An 18,400-nucleotide genomic window follows, 5' to 3' on the forward strand; every position below is an offset into this window, starting at 1 on the left:
AAGAACCTCATACGGTCTCCCTTACAGACCTAGATGCTGCCAAGGGAAGTATCTCCCCCTTCCTCTCAGCTGACCAGCTTTGCTTAATTTCTTTGTGCTAAATAAGATTCAGAGCTGGCAAGAGCAAACAATGAATTGACTCCAAGGGCAGCAGGATTTTATTCTTATCCTTAACTCCTTATTCTAACTATTCTAACCATGACTCCTCTAAGATCATTTACATGCAAAATACTCCAACAAATTGCATTTAGAATGTATGCTTCCATATATCACAGTAATTAAATGGGTTGTTTTTAATCAGCACTGTTGCTATGTACATTCATAGTCTGAGTACATAGTATGTGATGCAGAAGGCATTTCTAAAATGCATAAACATTTACTAACACTATCCTGTCTGCTTGTTTCTTAGACAAGTGTTAAACACATTAAGAACATTGCACTCCAACTCCACAATTTTCTTTGCTATCTAATCTGAACACACTGAAACAGCAACAGTTTTAAATACAAAAATCAACATTTAAATTCATGTTTATATTTTTAATAATATTGTCCATTTCTGGTATAGGTATGTAATAGTAATATTGCAGCTAACCAGGAATTTCTTAGAAATTTTAAAATGGTTTTGGATCTAGAGCAATTCAGGCAACTTTGTCTTTCTGACACCTCTTTTTTATTTGTTACCTCAAATTGCACTGCCAGGGCAGAATAAAACAGGACATTCTGTATTACAGTGCTGTAAATTTTGAATATCATTTCCATGTGGCTATCACACAGATTTGGCCTCTGTTGTCCTGACAGTCAGTTGCATCTGCTTTACATATGAATATGGTAAATGTGTTATTCATATGTATATATGCATTTGAGTACATGTTTTGCACAGAGGAAGAATTAAAAAAAAAAAGTGTCATCCCTTTGAACATCAAACAATAAGCATTAAGTGTTGTTGTACAAGCAAAATTGTGCTGCTGCCAATGACTTGCAGTTAGAACAGTATATCTGCCCTGAAGGTACTTTGCTGGTCAGTCTATCACTGCATCTATCATTACAGTTCATCTAAATTAAACACTGTCTTAGTACACAGTCATTTAAGAGGCCCATTCAGACAGCCTTTCCAGTATATTTTTCATTCCCTATTAAATCAGTCATAAGAATAATGTTGCACAGGATGATATCTGCACTCATAAAATGCAGAGGGACAAAACACACTAAACTGCTTCCACCAGACTCTTCCTTCTATGAGAGATTTCCAGTCAATGGCAGGAGAAAAACTCAGTCTGGTGTTTGTTTATTTGGAGAAGTTCATTTCAGAGCTGGTATTAGAGAGCAGAACTAGTCTGACCTCTCATAATGAGGATTGGCTTTCTTATATTAGCAGTGTTCAGAGAGGACTGGACCTATCTGAAATATGCTCATTCGGTGGAAAAACAGAAGCAACATCCCTGGAAAGTGTGACAGCCATGAAATAATTATCTGCCTTACCAGATATGTTTTCCTTAGCAACTATTTATTTCTCTAATTTGTGTAACTGTTTTTTTCCCATCATGTAATGTTCTGAAAGTTAATTATTGTGGCTCCAGATAAGTAGAACTGGAAAAGTAAATAATTCTTTCAAAAACAGAGTTATAAATAGAAAGAAGCTGGTATTTATTGGAGTTTGGGAGTCTGAGAAAGTCCACTTGTAATCAGTAATTTAAAAAAAATATAGATCTTTAATACCAAAATTGGAAAAAAATAGATGAAACTATCTTGTATATATATATATACAAACAAACTTTATATTGTAGCATTTCTAAATAAAGTTGCTTTCTTTCAAAGATTGTTCATTATTTCATGACAGAGTCCTTATCTATTCAGAAGCACTCCTCTATGAAACCAGTACAAATCTTGCTTGATTAGAGGACAAGAAAATAAATTAACTAAGGACAGTGACTCTGTATATTTTTCAGGTATCACTGGATGTTTTAACGTAATTGTTCCTGTTGCAGCAATAGACTAGCCATAAATAATTGTGAATGCAGATCCAAGCATTCCTCTTCATGTAGCTGAAGGTTCCTCGGTGAAAGAATGAGAAAACCCATAATTTTGAAAAATTAAAATATTTTTAGAACTTACTAGCTAGTAGCTGCTACTTGCATAACATTATAGTGGTCACTGAGTACATAATTGGATTCAATATCTGCTGAGGGGTTAATAGCCATGGGTTTCCCTGTATTTGGTATTTGGTATACACTTCAACTATTGCAAAGTAATTTCTTCCTGTGAAGAAACTCTTGATAGTAATCTGCAACAAATTCTGAAAAGGCACAGTGCCAAGCTCTGAATAGGAACATTTTGCTAATAATTCTTAGTACTTCTGTATATTAAAAAAATCAGTATCTATTGGGGCAGCAGGGTCTGTGTAGGTGGTAAGCAGTCTTATGGAGAAGATTAGCTGAATGGGCAAAGTATTCAAAGCTGTTGAAAGTTCAGGTTGCATTATCTAATGAGTGACCTGATCCTTTTGTTGCAGACAGTGCAATAATTAATGATGAGGGGGAGTTTTAAGACTCAGTACCTTCTCATTAGGCCAACTGCTGATGCTGGCCTTCTCTCCCACAAACACAAAAGGCACTGAGGATGTGGTTATTCCTCTGACTGAAGAGCAGGTTTGAGGAAAGCTGTTGAGAGGGAATAATCAGCTGCTGCTGCACTCTGTCCCAATCCCAAGAAGGTTTAGAGGATGTAAAGGTCAGCCTGAAATCCTCAGTTCAGCAGGAAAAACACTCAAAACTTTAAGCATTCTGACAAGTGAATCTGATGTGAATGCACAGAACCATAGTAAATGAGGCTGGAAAAGATCCCTAGAGGACATTTAGTTCATGACCTGTTATTTCAAGTACCCCAGGACTTCAAAGAGAAATTCTCCATACCATACTTAGTACTAACAGCATACTTTGGGGAGCTGTTTTGTAGCAGCTGACAATAGATAATAACTTGTTTTAGGTGAGTTGCAAGTTGCCCAGAATATGACTATGAGCACAGCCGTCAGAAATAAAAGAAAATACAACTACACAGAGAATCATGTACCTTTGGAACAGAGAATCATAAAATGGTATGGATTGGAAGAGACCTTAAGAATCATCAAGTTCCAACTCTCCTGATTCCACAAAAATAGCTTTGGTTTATTGTGAAAAATTGCTTGTTTAACTGCATGTCTGCAGAATCTCAAACAGAGAGCAAAGAAGACAGACTGGGAGAATCCTTCTTGTATGTGACTGTCAGAGGAGCAGATCCCACCAGTCTTGCTAAAACCCCTTTTGCTGTTACAGTATGTCTGCATACAATAGTCACATATTTTTTTTTACCATTTCCAGACTTCATGGGAAATGGACTCCATGGTTAGCACCATCCCTGCTCCCCACTCCCCCCAGCTTCCCAATCTCAATGCCTTCATATTTAAACTGGCAGACTGTGGCATTCATAACAGCTTTTTCCTCTGCAAAAGAAAGAGCACCAGAGGCAAAACTTGGGCTAGGACACAGCTAGGGAATGCAACAGGCCCAAGGAGTGGGATAGCCTGAAGTATATATGCTTTGCTGGTTCCTATCATCTCGGGCTCTCATCTGCATGTCACCTATCACAGATACTGATGGGCACTTGGAAACTTTGAGGGTTTGTGGAAAAAAGAGTCAGGCAAGAATTTAGCTCACAGGCATTAAAAGTGCAGCCTAGGTATCACCTGTCACAACATTTATGAACTGCTCGTGAACCAGCTTTGAAAAAAGAAACCTGTTTCTTTTGCAAAAGTCATTATTGGCAAGTGACTAAGGAGGAAAATACCTGGACCAAAACAATACAGATCTAAATCAGTATTACTTAAGGCAGCCTTGTGGCTGCTGCTTCCCAATGTGTTGAATACAGACAGTTCCAAATACCAGAACACAAGATTTATTTGTATTATAAATAGATGTTGCCCTGTGCTTCAGTATCAGAAGCACTCTGTTGTGTAAATAGAAAACTGTTGGCTTTTGTTTCTACTTTTAAAGGTTACTTGAAAGCTTCCATGTACTCTTTGCTGACAGCCTTTTTCACCTGTTGGAGTTGAGTCTCTCTCCTGGGTATCAACACCTCTACAGCCTGCTGAGAGGCTTCACTTGAAGCTGTTAAAATGTCTCCTCTCGTATGCCCTTTCCTCCGATCTCTTGGATGGTCTCCAGCTGGCCTCGCTACTCTGTCAGCTTTTAGTCAGCCCAATTTAGTGAACGTGTCTTGGATTTGGCATTGTCTTGATTTCTGCATGTATTTTTTATCTGAAAAAAATGTGTTTGCTACTAGCTCCTATGTCTCTTATTTGTTTGATCAAAATAAAAAAAAAAATTAATTAATCTGCTTAGGATTTTTAAACAAATAGACTTTTGGCAAATCTGACCTGTTGCTCCTTTACCCTCTGCCCAGTGCCCTTTGAAATGTAATTAGGGGATTTCCTGTTTAAGGCACATCACAGCATGGGGCTTTACTACATCTTGATCTTCCACAGTTAAAAACAGCTGCTGCAAGATGAGGTCCCTTTATGCTAGGAGTAGCTGTTGAGACCTTATTTTTAATAAAAACCCCAGAGTCTGCTCCTCTAATCTCCAGAGTGGTTGAGAAGGTACATGTACTCGTTGACAGATGCCCCACCTCTGTAGCTTTGCTCTTTAGGAGCACTGGCTGTGCCCACTGCTCTGTCCTGCATGGTCACCTCAGGTGGCATTTGGCTCTGGGTTATAGTACATTAGGTGCCTGCATATGAGCCCAGAATCTAAACTTCTGCAGTGGCTGGTGAAGACCTGAATTACTGATCTCAGCAGTGCCTGAGCAGTTTGGCCACCCACCATCTGTGGGGTTTAGCTCTGTTGCTCTCACAGTGGGCTCTAGAGCCATCTGAGTGCTCTGCGGCATCAGAGATCTCTTGTGGAGCTGCCAGCTACAGACAAGGACCCACATATGCTGCTGACATCTCAAACTGTTCTGGACCACCCAGGAGGCAGAGGCAAGCCCCCAGTGCTGTTTTGGGTGTCACAGTCCTCCTGATAGTTCCCCTTTGCTGTAATGCAAGTGTATGACTCTCCTGCAGGTCTTCTGTTGTATTTGCCAACCCCAAGCAATTGCCTCAAATATAACCTGAGATGGTGTCGGGCACCCCAGCAGAGGCACTGGATCAAGCACTTTTCATCTCTGGTACTGTAGCCAGTGAAGTCTTCTGCTGGTGCAAAGCTCTGTAGTCTACTCATGTAAATAGCTATTTACCAGGAACCAGAATAAGATCAGTAAGTGGGCCTGGAGCTAATCAAAAGATGTAGTTTTTCTGGTTTTGGATCTCAGACCCAAACAGAGAGGTATGGATTGAGACAGAGAGTCCTGCCTAACTCTGTAAAACACATCCTATAGAGAACAGCCACAGTGTTGAGGTCTATCCTGCACCATACCCATCTTGTTACTTTCCTTCAGAAACTGCATTTCCATCCCACAATTAATTAAGCTGGGGAAACCAAAAGTTGTGGTTCCCCTCTTCTTTTCCCAGAAATCTACTCATAACTTTGAGCACTATTTCCAGAAAAAAAATAACATCTTTTCTTGTTGATGTAAGACATTTTTCTATTTTATTATTTTAATAGAAGATAATTTCTTGGTATTGCTCTTCTGAAAAAACAAGCTATTTATGTAAATGTCAGAGTATGGATTTGGCAGTGTAGGTTTAAGCACTTCTTTCTGAAAATCTCAGCCAGAGGGAGATGGGCTAACATCCTGTGCACTGCACTGCAGCTCTGTGGCACAGTGATCCCAGTGCAATGCTCCACATGGAGCACTTATTAGCACACCACACTATATTTAGCAAAATGTGCCCACTGCTCGTAAGAGATGACTGAATAAACCTGATAACACAGTTGGCCTGACTCCTGTGGGACTTGTAACTGCCCACTGAGCAATAGAGATCATTATAATGTTTTAATTATATAATTCCCTTTTGCATAGTGCCATGATAGATAAGATAGAGTGTGTGTCAGCCTTTCCATTATAAACTTCAGGGCCCAAAGAATTAGTCATCCAGAGTAGGTGCTCATGTTGAGGTAAAACAATGTAGTACCATTTTTATATTACATAAACATATATAACTCAATTATTATTACGAACACATTAGTAACTTAAAGGTCCTGATGGAATCACAAGCTTCTCTTTGGGACCCTGTAGGAACAGAAGCCGCTCACAGTTATCTGGAGCAAACTGTCTCAATATCTGCAATAAAGTCTAACAGTGCTGAATCTCCCTTTCTCTCTTTTATTCCCAAAAGCATCTCCAAATATCTATGAATCATGTACAGTCACATTGATGAAGATGATACCATAAGATTTGCATAGAAACTCTTAGAAGAATCTTAATCTGTAATAAGGAACATTTTGGACAGATCATGTACTTCGGATCCTGCGCAGCCCAGATTTCTTGGCTAAAAGGGAAAACTTCCATGGAAAAAATAAAACAGCTATCTAAAAGTATTTGATTTTTTTTCTGCTGTTTCAGATACACTGAACTATGTCTCTTTGGGCCTGAGAAGTCCTCTACAAAATGTTTAATTAAATTAGTACATTTTAAGTATCTCCATTGAACATCTTACTGTTCCTTTCAAGGAAAACATTCTTCTGCTGCTTGTGGTGAAATCACAGGAACTGTATCTCTAGGTGAACTTCACAGGCAGCCTCAAGAGAACTATTCCACAATATCTCTCTAAGGCAAAGGATACCATTTTATTAGATAGACATATCACAAGACACTCTACTTCTCTCTTATTTTACAACTCTGTTAGCAGTCAAATGTGTAGTTCACAGAGCAGAGTGCTTATGCTGAAATATGCCTTTAAAGCAATACTGTGATCCTGTTAATTTCATACTTAGTTTGCAACAATTCTCTTTAGGAAACCTTAACTTAGGTAACTTTAAAACTCCAAGCCTCCTGTAGTCTTTTTTCATTGTAATTCCTTCCATGTTCTGGTGTACATAAAGCTTAAATATTACAGAATCTTACCTCATCATCACTTTCCAGCTTGTTTCCATGCCCAACAGACAGCCTTTTCTTACAGACAGCAGAGACCCAACAAGGCAAGGGTCAGACATTTTCATGAATGAAAATACTAAACCAGGTTAATGTAATAATAAAAGAATAAAATACTTTGGAGGCAGAAGGAAGATGACAGGATTGCACCTTATAAACCAGACTGAAGAGATCCCTATATTTCAGAAAGTTCAGACTTGTGGATTGGGAAATCAAAGAAAGAAACACATAAGCAAAGGACAAACTCTTTGGCAGTTTTCTCTAGGACTCAGAAGGCTACATGCAATGGGAGTGAATGTTTTGAGAACTTAGTGAGCTGTACACAGACATTGGTTTTTCTCTGAGGATCTAAGCTCAGAACTGACTGGTGACTCAATGGGATAACCCCTTCCCTCAAGTCCTCTCCACCCCCCTGAGAATGAATTTGGCTTGTCACAACATTAATAAACAGGAATCCCAGCCAATGACCACCTTTGAGGGGGACACATATTTCTGAGAAAATAGGTACAAGTGTGCTTTTAGCTTTAGATGTGTTTTGGGGAGGCCATGATCAGTTAGTCTAATAGAAAACCTGTGGATAATAACAACTCTTCAAGAATATTGAGGCAAGACCAAAACATGTATCACAGACTGTATGTGTTACCCTCTCAGTTTGAAGACTTGAATATAGGCTGGACCTGATGATCTCAAAAGTATTTTCCAGCCTAGTTAATTCTGTGATTCTGTGAATACTTACATTCAGAGAAACTACAGTCTAGCCAAGAGATTCTCCTCACATGGGTTTCTGGACAAGCCTTTATTTTTACAGCAGAACTGACTGAGTACTGAAAAAATAAGTGGAAAGGCTCAGGCAGGTTAGATTAGAGAAGGTGGTGTTATTGCTAAAAGGAACTTCTTAAAAAAATAATCACACAAGCATGCACATGAAAAGATACATTAGTTCTGACTTACTCATTCCCTAAATACCTTATTTAGGGTCAAGTCAGGTTGATCAGATTGATTTTGCCTCTGAAAGTCTGATTCACCCTAGCAACTGTGAAGGTTAACCTCCAGCTCTGATTTGTAAAAGAATTGAGAAAGAATGGGAGAGTAAGGAGCAACAGCATTGTGGGAGTCCAGAGTATTCCTCTGGCTTCCTTGGAAGATTTAAGACCCCCCTGGCGGGGTCCCCAAAGACCCTGGAATGGAACCCAGGTGTCTCGGGGGCTGGATTTGGCTCCTTGGAGCAGTTTGCCAACATTGAGAGAAGAAATGCAAGCCACAAAAGTAAATGGAGTGTAAATTAAACTGTTAGAATGTAGAATTAGCAGATTTCTAGAATGTTTGTGATAAGGGACACGTGGCCAACATGGAGAATTGGGGGTGTGGATATTCTTCCTCCTTCTTCTCCGTGTCATCCATGCTGGGTGACACGCTGGCACTTTTAGATTGGACAAGAACAGATCTGGACCATGTAACAAGATTGTATTGTATTGGGGGTCATTTGTAAATACCTAGTACGTAGTTTAGACTATAAAAGATAAGTCCTGCCTCTGCCAGGCAGATTCTGCCATGGACGTCTGGCGAGCAGACTGCTGTTCGCTGGACAAAGCATTCCTGAGATAAGGAACAATAAACAACCATGAAAACCTCTAAGAACAGCCTCCTGCAGTCTCTCATTGGCGGGCATTGGAAAGAGCTGGGTTCCAAACCACCTGCATGTCCACCAGAGGTGATCTCAGCTCTAAGGAGACACCTCAGGATGTGACACAGCATAGTTTGAGAAAAAGCAAAAAAAACCCCAACATTCCTCATACTTTCTAATAGTTCAGAGCAGTGATAGCTAAGGTGAGCAACATTAGAAAAGCGATATTTTTACTCTGGAATCTGTAAAAAAAAAAAAAAAATTACAGTGAAGATCATACACTTAAGAGATCTTCCTGGGTTGTTTTTTTTTTTTTACTTCTGAGAGTTTCTGAACTTTTTCACGGTGTCTTTTAGGGAGTCAATGCTGTGTTATTGTGGTATCATTAGTACTCAGACTTTTACTGGGAAAATTTTTGTGTGTGTCAAGCTAATTGGATTTATACATGTATTCAGCAGCCAAGAAAATGTAGCCCAGGGCACCATTCTAGGAGTTGATATTCTGAGCTACCTTCCAAATGAAGAAAGCAAAACATGGTCTGTACACATGGAATCTCAGAAAGGATTGTGGGACCTGGAACTGCAGTATTGAGGATTTAATTTTCTCTTTAGTTTGATTATTATTTGAATATTAATTTCTCTTACAGTAGTATGAAGAAATTTTTTTTTCATTTTGACAAAGCTTGCCCACTTCTGAGGGTGTTAACTGCTAGAAGCCTGTGACTTCATATCAGTGACATTTTATTCCTTTATAGATACAACTTTTTTCACATTAGCATGGAGTAATGGAAGTTGCTTATTTTATTTTATTTTCTGCTACTAATACCCATAAGGAGGATGAAGTTAAGTTACTCAGATATTTTAGCAATAGAGAAGACACATAGCTCTCTTTTTGTATTTTTTAGAGAGAAAATATAGGCAATACAGGCACCCTGTTTACCTGTCACAATTTGTGATGTGGCTGAGCCTGCAGTGAAATAGGTGTATAGACTGTACAGCAGATGGGAAGCTCCCTGTAGGGCTGCAATGCAGTGCCATGAAAGGGTGCAGAGCAGCTGCCCGTGGGTTGTTTGGTTTCCTCCTGCTGCTGCAGCAGCAGAGCTCCCGGAGCGCCGGCAGCCCCGCGGCTCGCGGACGCCTCCCTGTGAGCCTCCTTTCAAAATTCTTCATAATCCCTGTAGGCAGGAAAAGATGTGGGCTTTTAAATCATATTGATCTTTTCTTATGCTGCCTTCCAGATGCCCATCACTTGGTCCACATCTTGAGGGCAACCATGGTATGTGATGGCAGCAGAAGCCTTACTAGCATTGCACAAAGCAGACTGATGGCTTCAGATTCTGTGTGGTATAGTTCACTGTGCCACAAGGTTTCTCCTCTGTGTAGGCATCAATGTTCATCCCCACTTCCCAAACCTTTTTCCAACAGATCTATCCTCGTATTTCTTATTCTTTTAGTTGTGTGGTTGGCCAAAACCACCTGTGCAAAATAGTTACCATTGAGGGGTATTCCCCCAGTCACCTTTTCTTTAAGATTTTTGGTTCTACTAGAGAGAGCCCTTCTCTTCCAGTTTGTCTCAAGTTTAACAAGCCTACTCTGGTTCTCCAGGATAGCAACAAAAAAATTGGAAACAAACTTAATTCACAAGAGGCTTAAAATAGCACTGTAGTGGGAGGCAGGATTTTTGAGCTTGTTTTCACATTTTGAAAATTCCACTGTTTCTTTGAGAAGAGAAACAAAAGGATTACTTTCATGAAATTGTTCCAGGGTTTTTAGAGCCCTATTTGTTACAGAGTCAATACCAGACTTTGGGCATAATAACCCTCAAGTAGCAACTTGACAGGAAAGTTAAAAAGGCACAAATTCTGTTAAGAACGTAAAACTGAACTAGGGATGCACAGTACATGTTTCCATTATGATTTTCCCCAGTAACTGCAACAATCAAGCTAGTAAGAGCCATCACAGTACCTTACAAGTGATGCTTATGCTCTGCTATGTTGTCTCTCTAACAGACTGGGGTGAAGTCCACCATGAGGCTGTCTATAAACGCATCCACTCAATCTTCCTGGGTGGGCAACAACAGACCCCCACTATAATGTCATCTGTCCCCACCCCCTTTAATCCTGACCCATAAGCTGCCCATCAACTCCTCATCCATCCCCAGTGGAGTTCCATGCACCCCTGCTGGCCATTGACACAGAGGATAGCATCTCCTCTTCCTTTGCCAGTCCTTCCATCCCAGCACTCCAGCTGTAGGAGCCACCATCCCATCACTTCTCTGTGATGCCACTGAGGTCACAGCCCTGCTTGTATGAGCACATTTCTAACTCCACCTGCTCATTCCCTATGCCAAGTGCATTCCCACAGAGGCACTGCTGTGTCCCTGATGAGACAGACTTCCTGGCTGGAATATCTGTGAGTCCTTTGTGCTGCTCTGCAGGTGCTCCTGCTGACCTGTGACTCCTTTCTGGCTCTGGGCATCTATGGCCAGCAGTGGCATCAAACTGAGGAGTGGGATGGACTGAGGCTTTCCTCTAACAGCAACATGACCAAAAATGATCATACTCCAGACACGCACTACACCACATAAAAACTGCTTTATTGATTGCAGTTTACATGTTACAATCAACTTATGATTCCAATCATTAGGCCAGCTGCTTATAATAAGCTGCCACCACAGTCACATGGGAACTGGACAAAGAGATGTTAGTGGCTGAGGCATCCTCAAATGGAATCAGTTCGGCTTCTTGGGCATTGAAGAGACAAGCAGATAATACAAAGCATACATTGTTCCTGAATTAAGAGACAGAAAAGATATTTTCAGATTAGCACACTGAATTCCTTTCAAGTCAGCTTTCCAGTTTGTTCCAGAAGAAATACTGACAATAAGCAGCTGCAATTCAGACAAAATACATTCCCCCAGCCATGTCTTAATTTTTTTTGGTAATTCATATTTTAGAGAAAAAAGAACATCTCCACAGGCTACACAAAAAGAAAGACACAAAAAAAGAGTGGGGAGAGGCATGTCTATGGAACCTACACAATCAAGAAGTAATTGTTACTCATTCTTAAAGTAGCTGAACTGAAAATCCTTTTGATCAAGAAATTTAAGTTAGAGGCTATTGCAAAAATAGGTAACAAGCAACATAAAGGTTAAATATATACAGTATTATGAACCTTGGTTATAATTCTGCTAGTTTTCACAGCACATGAGAACTCAGTACACTGAGTATCACCTACCACTAAGAGGAGTCAGGCTAGTGTGAAAACTGGTTCATGTATGTGCTATAATTACATTTTACTCCTTTGCAGAATAGATAAAGTAGTTCTGTTTTTCTCTAATACCATGCATGAAACCTGAAGGAGTATTCAGACCACAGTACTTAGTCTGGGAAAAAGCCATATGAAAATCTAAACTTGGAAAAAGCACAAATGAATACGCAGTATCTCCTCTACATAAATTTTGTATGTTATAAAGAACAGACTGAACACATTGTGTAATTATTTTACAGAGAAAACACCATCTCTGCCAGAGACTTTATCAAAGAAGAAATATTTTAATACCAGTGCACTGGAAATTGTACCAAGCATAAATATTTCAGTATTAGCCTTACCAAACATTGTAAGACCCGCAGTGGTTCTGTACAACAGAGAATCTTTTGCCCCGCCTTTAAGATGCACTGGGAGGCCATTGTCCTCCTAATGGAAACAAGTGACAAAAATAAACTATTTATATGCAGTTCTTGCAATATGGTGTTAATGCAACAATTATCCAGCACAAGAATTACTACCCCACATTATCTTCCTGACTCCCAAAACACACAGAACCTTATTTAGACCCCACTCTGTCCTGAAAGGTTTCATTCTGGTATCAGGTGATGACTCATTAGGGGAGTACAATAAATCATGTGCACAGTTCTTATCTAAAACAGTGACTGGCAGATGCCTGAACACTTCTGACACCAGCCAGACCCCTCGGGTGCATGGGATGTGATTACCATCCTAGAAACCTCCCATCCATGTCCAGCATAGTCAGTCCCTGCTACAGGCAGCAACACTGGGAGGAGTCTGTATTGTCACTTGGTGGCATACAGGAAACTGTTCTGCTCCACCCAAAGTAAAACTAAGCACCAGATCTACACCTGATCTTTACCCCTGTCAGTAAGATCACACTGCTCTGGACTTCAAGCCAGCCTCCAGGGCTGGTGACTTGCAACCTACTCCAGGCTTAACTTGCTGTCCCACAAGAAAGGAATGAAAGGAGGAAGAGAGGTGCCTAGAGATCCCTGCCAGCAGAAACGGAACCCCTGACCCTCTTCCATCACCAACATCACCCTCCCATTTCCTTCCCCTTGGCTCACAATGAACACCATGCTCCTTAGTCAAGTGTCAACAAGACTGGCTTTTTCTTTCAGGGAAAAGGAAAGTTATAAGATACTAAAACTATTTAAGTGGGGCTCCTAATATACTTGGTCCCTTTCATGGATCTGAAGCCAAGTTTGTCCTCAGTATGAAGCTACAGCTCCAGGTTGTGACTCAGCTGGGATTACTCTCGAGTGTTCTGTGCTTTTACTACTTTACTCAGAGGCCCTATCAATCAAGAAAAGAGCAATTCAGAAATTATTTTTAAAGATTCAATGGTTTTCAAGGAACGAATCCAATTTCTTAAAACCTTTACAGTTTTCATAACTGAGAAATACGGTAATACCACATCCTAATTAAAAATTATGGTGCTTATCTATGAACTATAGAAAGAGATGTAAGATTTCAGGTTTCCTTTTTCACTATATTTCTGTCTCCTCACTTTTTTTCCCCCATACCAACTCATTTCAGAGTACTTTATCTGCCTAATACTTATGAAAAATTCCAGTACAAATCATTTCATGGGGTAAAAAAAAAACAAAACTAAAGACAACTCAAGTATGAACGTAAAAATACTCAACCTCCGCAGAAAATAACTGCTAATTGCAAACGCTCTAGTCACACAACTGATTTTAAAAGCTCTCTTCAGATATAAAGGGGAGCCTGACCAGGTCTTTAGAAAAAGAACATGCAGTTATCTACTAAAACCTTGTTAATCTACTAATGTTATTCAATTCATTCACTACCTCATTACTTTTCATTACCTGAAAAAGCTTCTGACCCTCAGAAACCCTATTTTCCAACTGCCTGCGTGAAGCAGTGCTTATGGTTCTCTGGGAAATCTGGCGAAGAGCCTGAAATAAAAAATAAACAGTGTTTTAATAAAAGTGTCATTTTACAGCTCTGTCCACATTGGGTAGAAAATGCTGCTTTGAAAAGAAAGAAGACAGCAAATAAAAAGGCTGTTATAAACAAACAAACAAACAAACACAACACTTCACCAAAACACATTAGTTTTGAATTCAGTACATTTTTCAGCAAACTTTGTAAAGCACTGCTTGACTAGCTACCTGAAAGGGAAAAACTCGGGAGAATTTCCTTCAGTAAGATACAGTGGATTTAGGGATCTGCAGCATAACCTTCAGGTTCCCTTTCACGGGAAATCTCGGCCTCTGCCCCTTAGACCTCAGTTTTAGACACCACTTTCTGTGTCAGGGACAATAAAAATATTATTGTACCTAGCAAAAGGGACAATAATATTTTTATCAAAGATGTTTGTGTCCTATCACTGCTGCAGTTCACCTCCGAGCAACCAGCCCAGGAGACAACCTTCACAGCGCTAAGGAGGCACCTCCATCCTGCCACACACACAGCTGAGATCACCCTGCTGTGTCCTGAGCTGCAATCTGTCTTCATCTCCTGATCATACAGGGCAGCCTACCAAAACCAATGACCTGTATACAATTCTTTAATCTGCCTTCGCTAAAATGTCGAGGCTCAAAGCGCGGTAGCTCTAAGCTGCCAGCGGCCTCGGCCTCCTTCAAGCAACATTAACAGCACATCGTTCCCACACTATTAACACCGCTATAAACGCAGCCACGGGGCGAGCAAACATACAGCTGATGCTGGCTGCAAGGAACGGGACAAGGCATCTGCTGTCCTTACCCACCTCAAATAAAATATTTCTATAAAATATTTCTCCCTAAAGACGAGCTAAGCGTACCCGAGCCCCCCGACTCGACCTTATCCCCTCAAGTCCCCGAAGCTCAGCACTAGGTGGAGCGAGCCTAAGACCTTGCTCCGACCCCGCAGGCGGCTCGGCAGCGCCCGGCAGGGACCGCGGCGAGCACGGCCGAGCCCCGCGGCCGGGCAGCATCGGAGCGAGCCCCACACGCCGCCGGCCGCCCCCCCGGGCCTCACCAGCGCGTTCCGCCACATCGCGCCTCTTGGTCCTGTCACCTCCCGCCGGCAACAAGGGCAGCGGAAGGGGAAGCGGCTCCCCCGCCCACGGCGGACGCGCCACAGAGGGAGCGGCCCGGAGCGCCGCCGCACAGCCCACAGCGCCCCCCGCCAGTCCGCCCGGCGCGGCCGGCTGCGGCACCGCCGCGGGGCTGGGCTGGGCTGGGCTGGGCTGACCCAGCACCGGGGAGGGCGAGCGGTGACCTCTCTGAAGGCGCAGGGCGGCAGGGCTGCGGCACACCGGGAGCGTTTGTTTCCTCACGCCACACAGCCCCGGCGGGGAGCTGCTGCTGCCACGGCAGTCTGTGGTTGCAGGCCGCCTCCCTCCGCCTTCAGAGGGCGCCTTGGGAAACGCACGAAACGTCCCCCCGACCTCCTACATGGAGAATTTTAAATCTCCTTTCGCTGAAAAGTGTAATACCTGCAGAGGGCGGGATGCGTGTCCTGGGAGAGCAGCGTCCTGGGCTGGCCATGCCCAGGGGCCACTTGAGGCAAGGACGCCGAGCGAGGCAGAGCCCGGGTCCGGCTCGGGGCCGCGGGTCTGGCACCCCGGGGTGGATGTGGCACCCTTTGTTGAGTCACCAGGCTCAGAAAACCCCGAAGTACCCCTTGTAGCACCTGCCCGCTGCCTCGAGCTCCGTTACAGCGGGGATACCGAGTACTCTGCGTGGGAAAAACAAACCAACTTCAGCTTCGTGTTTCGCGATGTATAATTACATAGAGTGAATGCCGGAATTGTGTTTGTGTTCTCAAGGAAGAATCATTTGCCCTTCAAGAAGCTGCTCTGAGAAGCCTGTTTTTTCTGCATTGCAGATCTAGCCCCGTAATTGGATCTTCCCATGCTTCAACCTTAAGCTGAAACACAACGCTGTCGGGAATGCTCTCCTGGCTTTGCGGCAGCTGAAGTGCACTTGGGTTTTGGCATTACAATGCTTTTGCGCTGGTGCCAAACCTGACGATGAACAACGTCTGTCAAACACAACAAATTAGTGCTCAATTCAGTATGAAAATAACGAGGATCATATCTCAAAGCACTACACTTCTCAATCTGATGAGCTGTCTCAGAAACTAAAAATGTGATGACAAAGAAGTATTTATAGGTATAGGTTTAGCTGTGCAGGATATTAAAAATAGCATTTAAAAAGCATAGTCATGGACAAATAGGTGCTTTAACAAAGGAGGAAACTGGATGCATTATTTAACAGAGAGTTTTCAAATATTCAAGCAGTGTTATTACAGAATAAATACTTAACACTTAAAAATACATTACTACCACTGCAAGAGAGATTTCCATTCATTCCTCTTGCAGTCTTATGAATGTATACAATATTTTATTCTGATTTTCATACACTCAGTTGTATTGAGATACTGGTAAAGGGATCATAATTCACAGAGAAAATATTATCCTAGTTTCTGCTGTGTGGACTACGTTCTGGTATGTCTGAATCTAAACTTCAGGGATAATTTCTGTAAAAATACACTTTTACAACAGAAAGGTCATATTTAAGGACTGGCATGTGAGTTACTGACCCATCAAAGCTACATAAAAATTGCTCAGAGCAAGCACATCTGGTCTCTTCAGTGTTGACTAATTCGTGAAGAAATGAGAACTTGAGGGAATGAGAAATGGCAACTTGCTGCTTTAGGATGAAGATATTTCATTAGAAACAAATACACTGCTTCTTCCTAACTGAAAAGGGCAACTCTTGAATATATTGCATTCTATAACAAAATTGCTTATCGAAAGTCATTGTTGATCGGCTCTGTTTAAACCAGAAAGAAACCACGGCTGTTAATCTAGTGTTTAAAAGCATTCAAAGTGTTCTACCTCTTCAGTCAGTAATACAAGGGTACATAAATCCTGCTAAAGACACATAAAATTAGGCCTCAGTAGGCAATCCTAGAGACAATATTTTTCTTTCTGCCAAGAATATCAGAGCCCAGTCCTTCCCATTTTTATAACAGAACTAATGAGATTATTAATTACATTCTTGCACCACTAACACTAAGCAATTCACCATTTTATTTTGCAAAATTTGGGCACAGTACTCAGGTAAAAATTCTATTAAATTTCCACATAACTCTGGTATTCCATTTGCTCAAATTTTTTATTTTACATGACCTTTATCTAGGGTCCAGTGAGAAAGATCTCCACATATTTCAATTTATACTTTTTAAAAGACTTCTTGAGCTTAATGATTGACTTACACTTATTCCTCTTTGTTTCATCCCTGTCATAAAATGAGAGATAATCTTCCACTTCAGACTTGTAGAAGCAGTTGATATAACTCAAGTGGATGGTATCACTTTGCTTTCAAGCAGAGTCTGAGGATGTTCAGAATGGGCGGCTTATGGGGAAGTACTTTCTTACCTGAGACTCAGGTCATGTAAGGACCTGCTAATTTTTATCAGGCCATTTCCTAATGGCCTTCAGTCTTAATTGAAACTGTCAAATAAGATTAGACTTCACATTTAGGTACAGAAGGCAATATTGAACATTCTGTGTGTGAGCTAGAAGAGAGGGAATTTTTACATGAAAATACTCCTGGTGCTCTGAGGAAAATTTAATACTATTATTAAATAAACAAACAAAATCCCAAAACTTTTCACAATTGGGCTTTCTGAAAATAAACCTCAGAGTCTGGCATTTTTACACTGCCAGAAGCAGTCTCTTCAATAAACTGGACACATTGCTAAGAATAAAGCAAGAATGAAAATCAGTTAGATTTTCTTTTTTTTTTTGCTCTTCTTTGAAGAATTTTGTGCAGATTGTTAAATACAGACAAGCCTTTTATATGTGGAACATTATGGGGTATTGGAGAGGTTTTATGTTGAATTATTGAATAAAAAAAAAAAACCAAACTTATATAATACCAAGGGTAGATCACATTTTCAGGAAAGATCAGAAACCACTGTCTTGTCACAGGAACTCTGAAGATCAGATTACTCAGTGTTTATGCAATGTTCTTTGTCTTCAGCAGTTGTATTCCAGTAACTTATTTTTTTTAATTTACTGTAGGTACCTGATTTCGACTTATGTCACTTTTTTCCACTAAGCAATCTCTTCAACTCATCTAACTGTTCTTTTCCCACTGCAAGCAAGGTATGTGAGAGAAGGCTGCAGTCATTAACATTTCCTGTGAATCCAATCCAACCAGCCTTTCTCATTGCTCCATTTGCAGATGGTTACTTGATCTACACGGTTCACGGCATTTCCTCCCTCAGAAATTTCTATTAAAAAAAGACAAAACTTGCATCCTTCAAGGTTTGATATTCATAATTAATCCTTGAAAGATTCCAAGGATCCTCCAAGGATCTCCAGTTATCAACATGACATCCAGACAAATGAGCATGACTGAAGGAAGAGTTTACAAATTTGACCAATATTTTAAAC

The 18,400-nt window shown here is 41.0% G+C and overlaps 1 protein-coding gene across 1 annotated transcript; it reads right to left on the reverse strand.

The window, feature by feature from the left end:
* Positions 1-11,263: 11,263 nt before the first annotated feature.
* Positions 11,264-15,119, reverse strand: LOC130251399 (cytochrome c oxidase subunit 7A2, mitochondrial). Its single transcript, XM_056487985.1, has 4 exons — positions 14,968-15,119; positions 13,812-13,901; positions 12,300-12,384; positions 11,264-11,478 (listed from the first exon to the last, which is right to left on the reverse strand). Exons 1-4 carry the CDS (start codon positions 14,983-14,985, stop codon positions 11,420-11,422), a joined length of 252 nt encoding a protein of 83 aa, XP_056343960.1. The 5' UTR covers positions 14,986-15,119; the 3' UTR covers positions 11,264-11,419.
* Between the last annotated feature and the right edge of the window lie 3,281 nt (positions 15,120-18,400).

The sequence above is a fragment of the Oenanthe melanoleuca genome, chromosome 3 (assembly GCF_029582105.1).
Source record: "Oenanthe melanoleuca isolate GR-GAL-2019-014 chromosome 3, OMel1.0, whole genome shotgun sequence".
Classification (NCBI taxonomy): Eukaryota; Metazoa; Chordata; class Aves; order Passeriformes; family Muscicapidae; genus Oenanthe; species Oenanthe melanoleuca.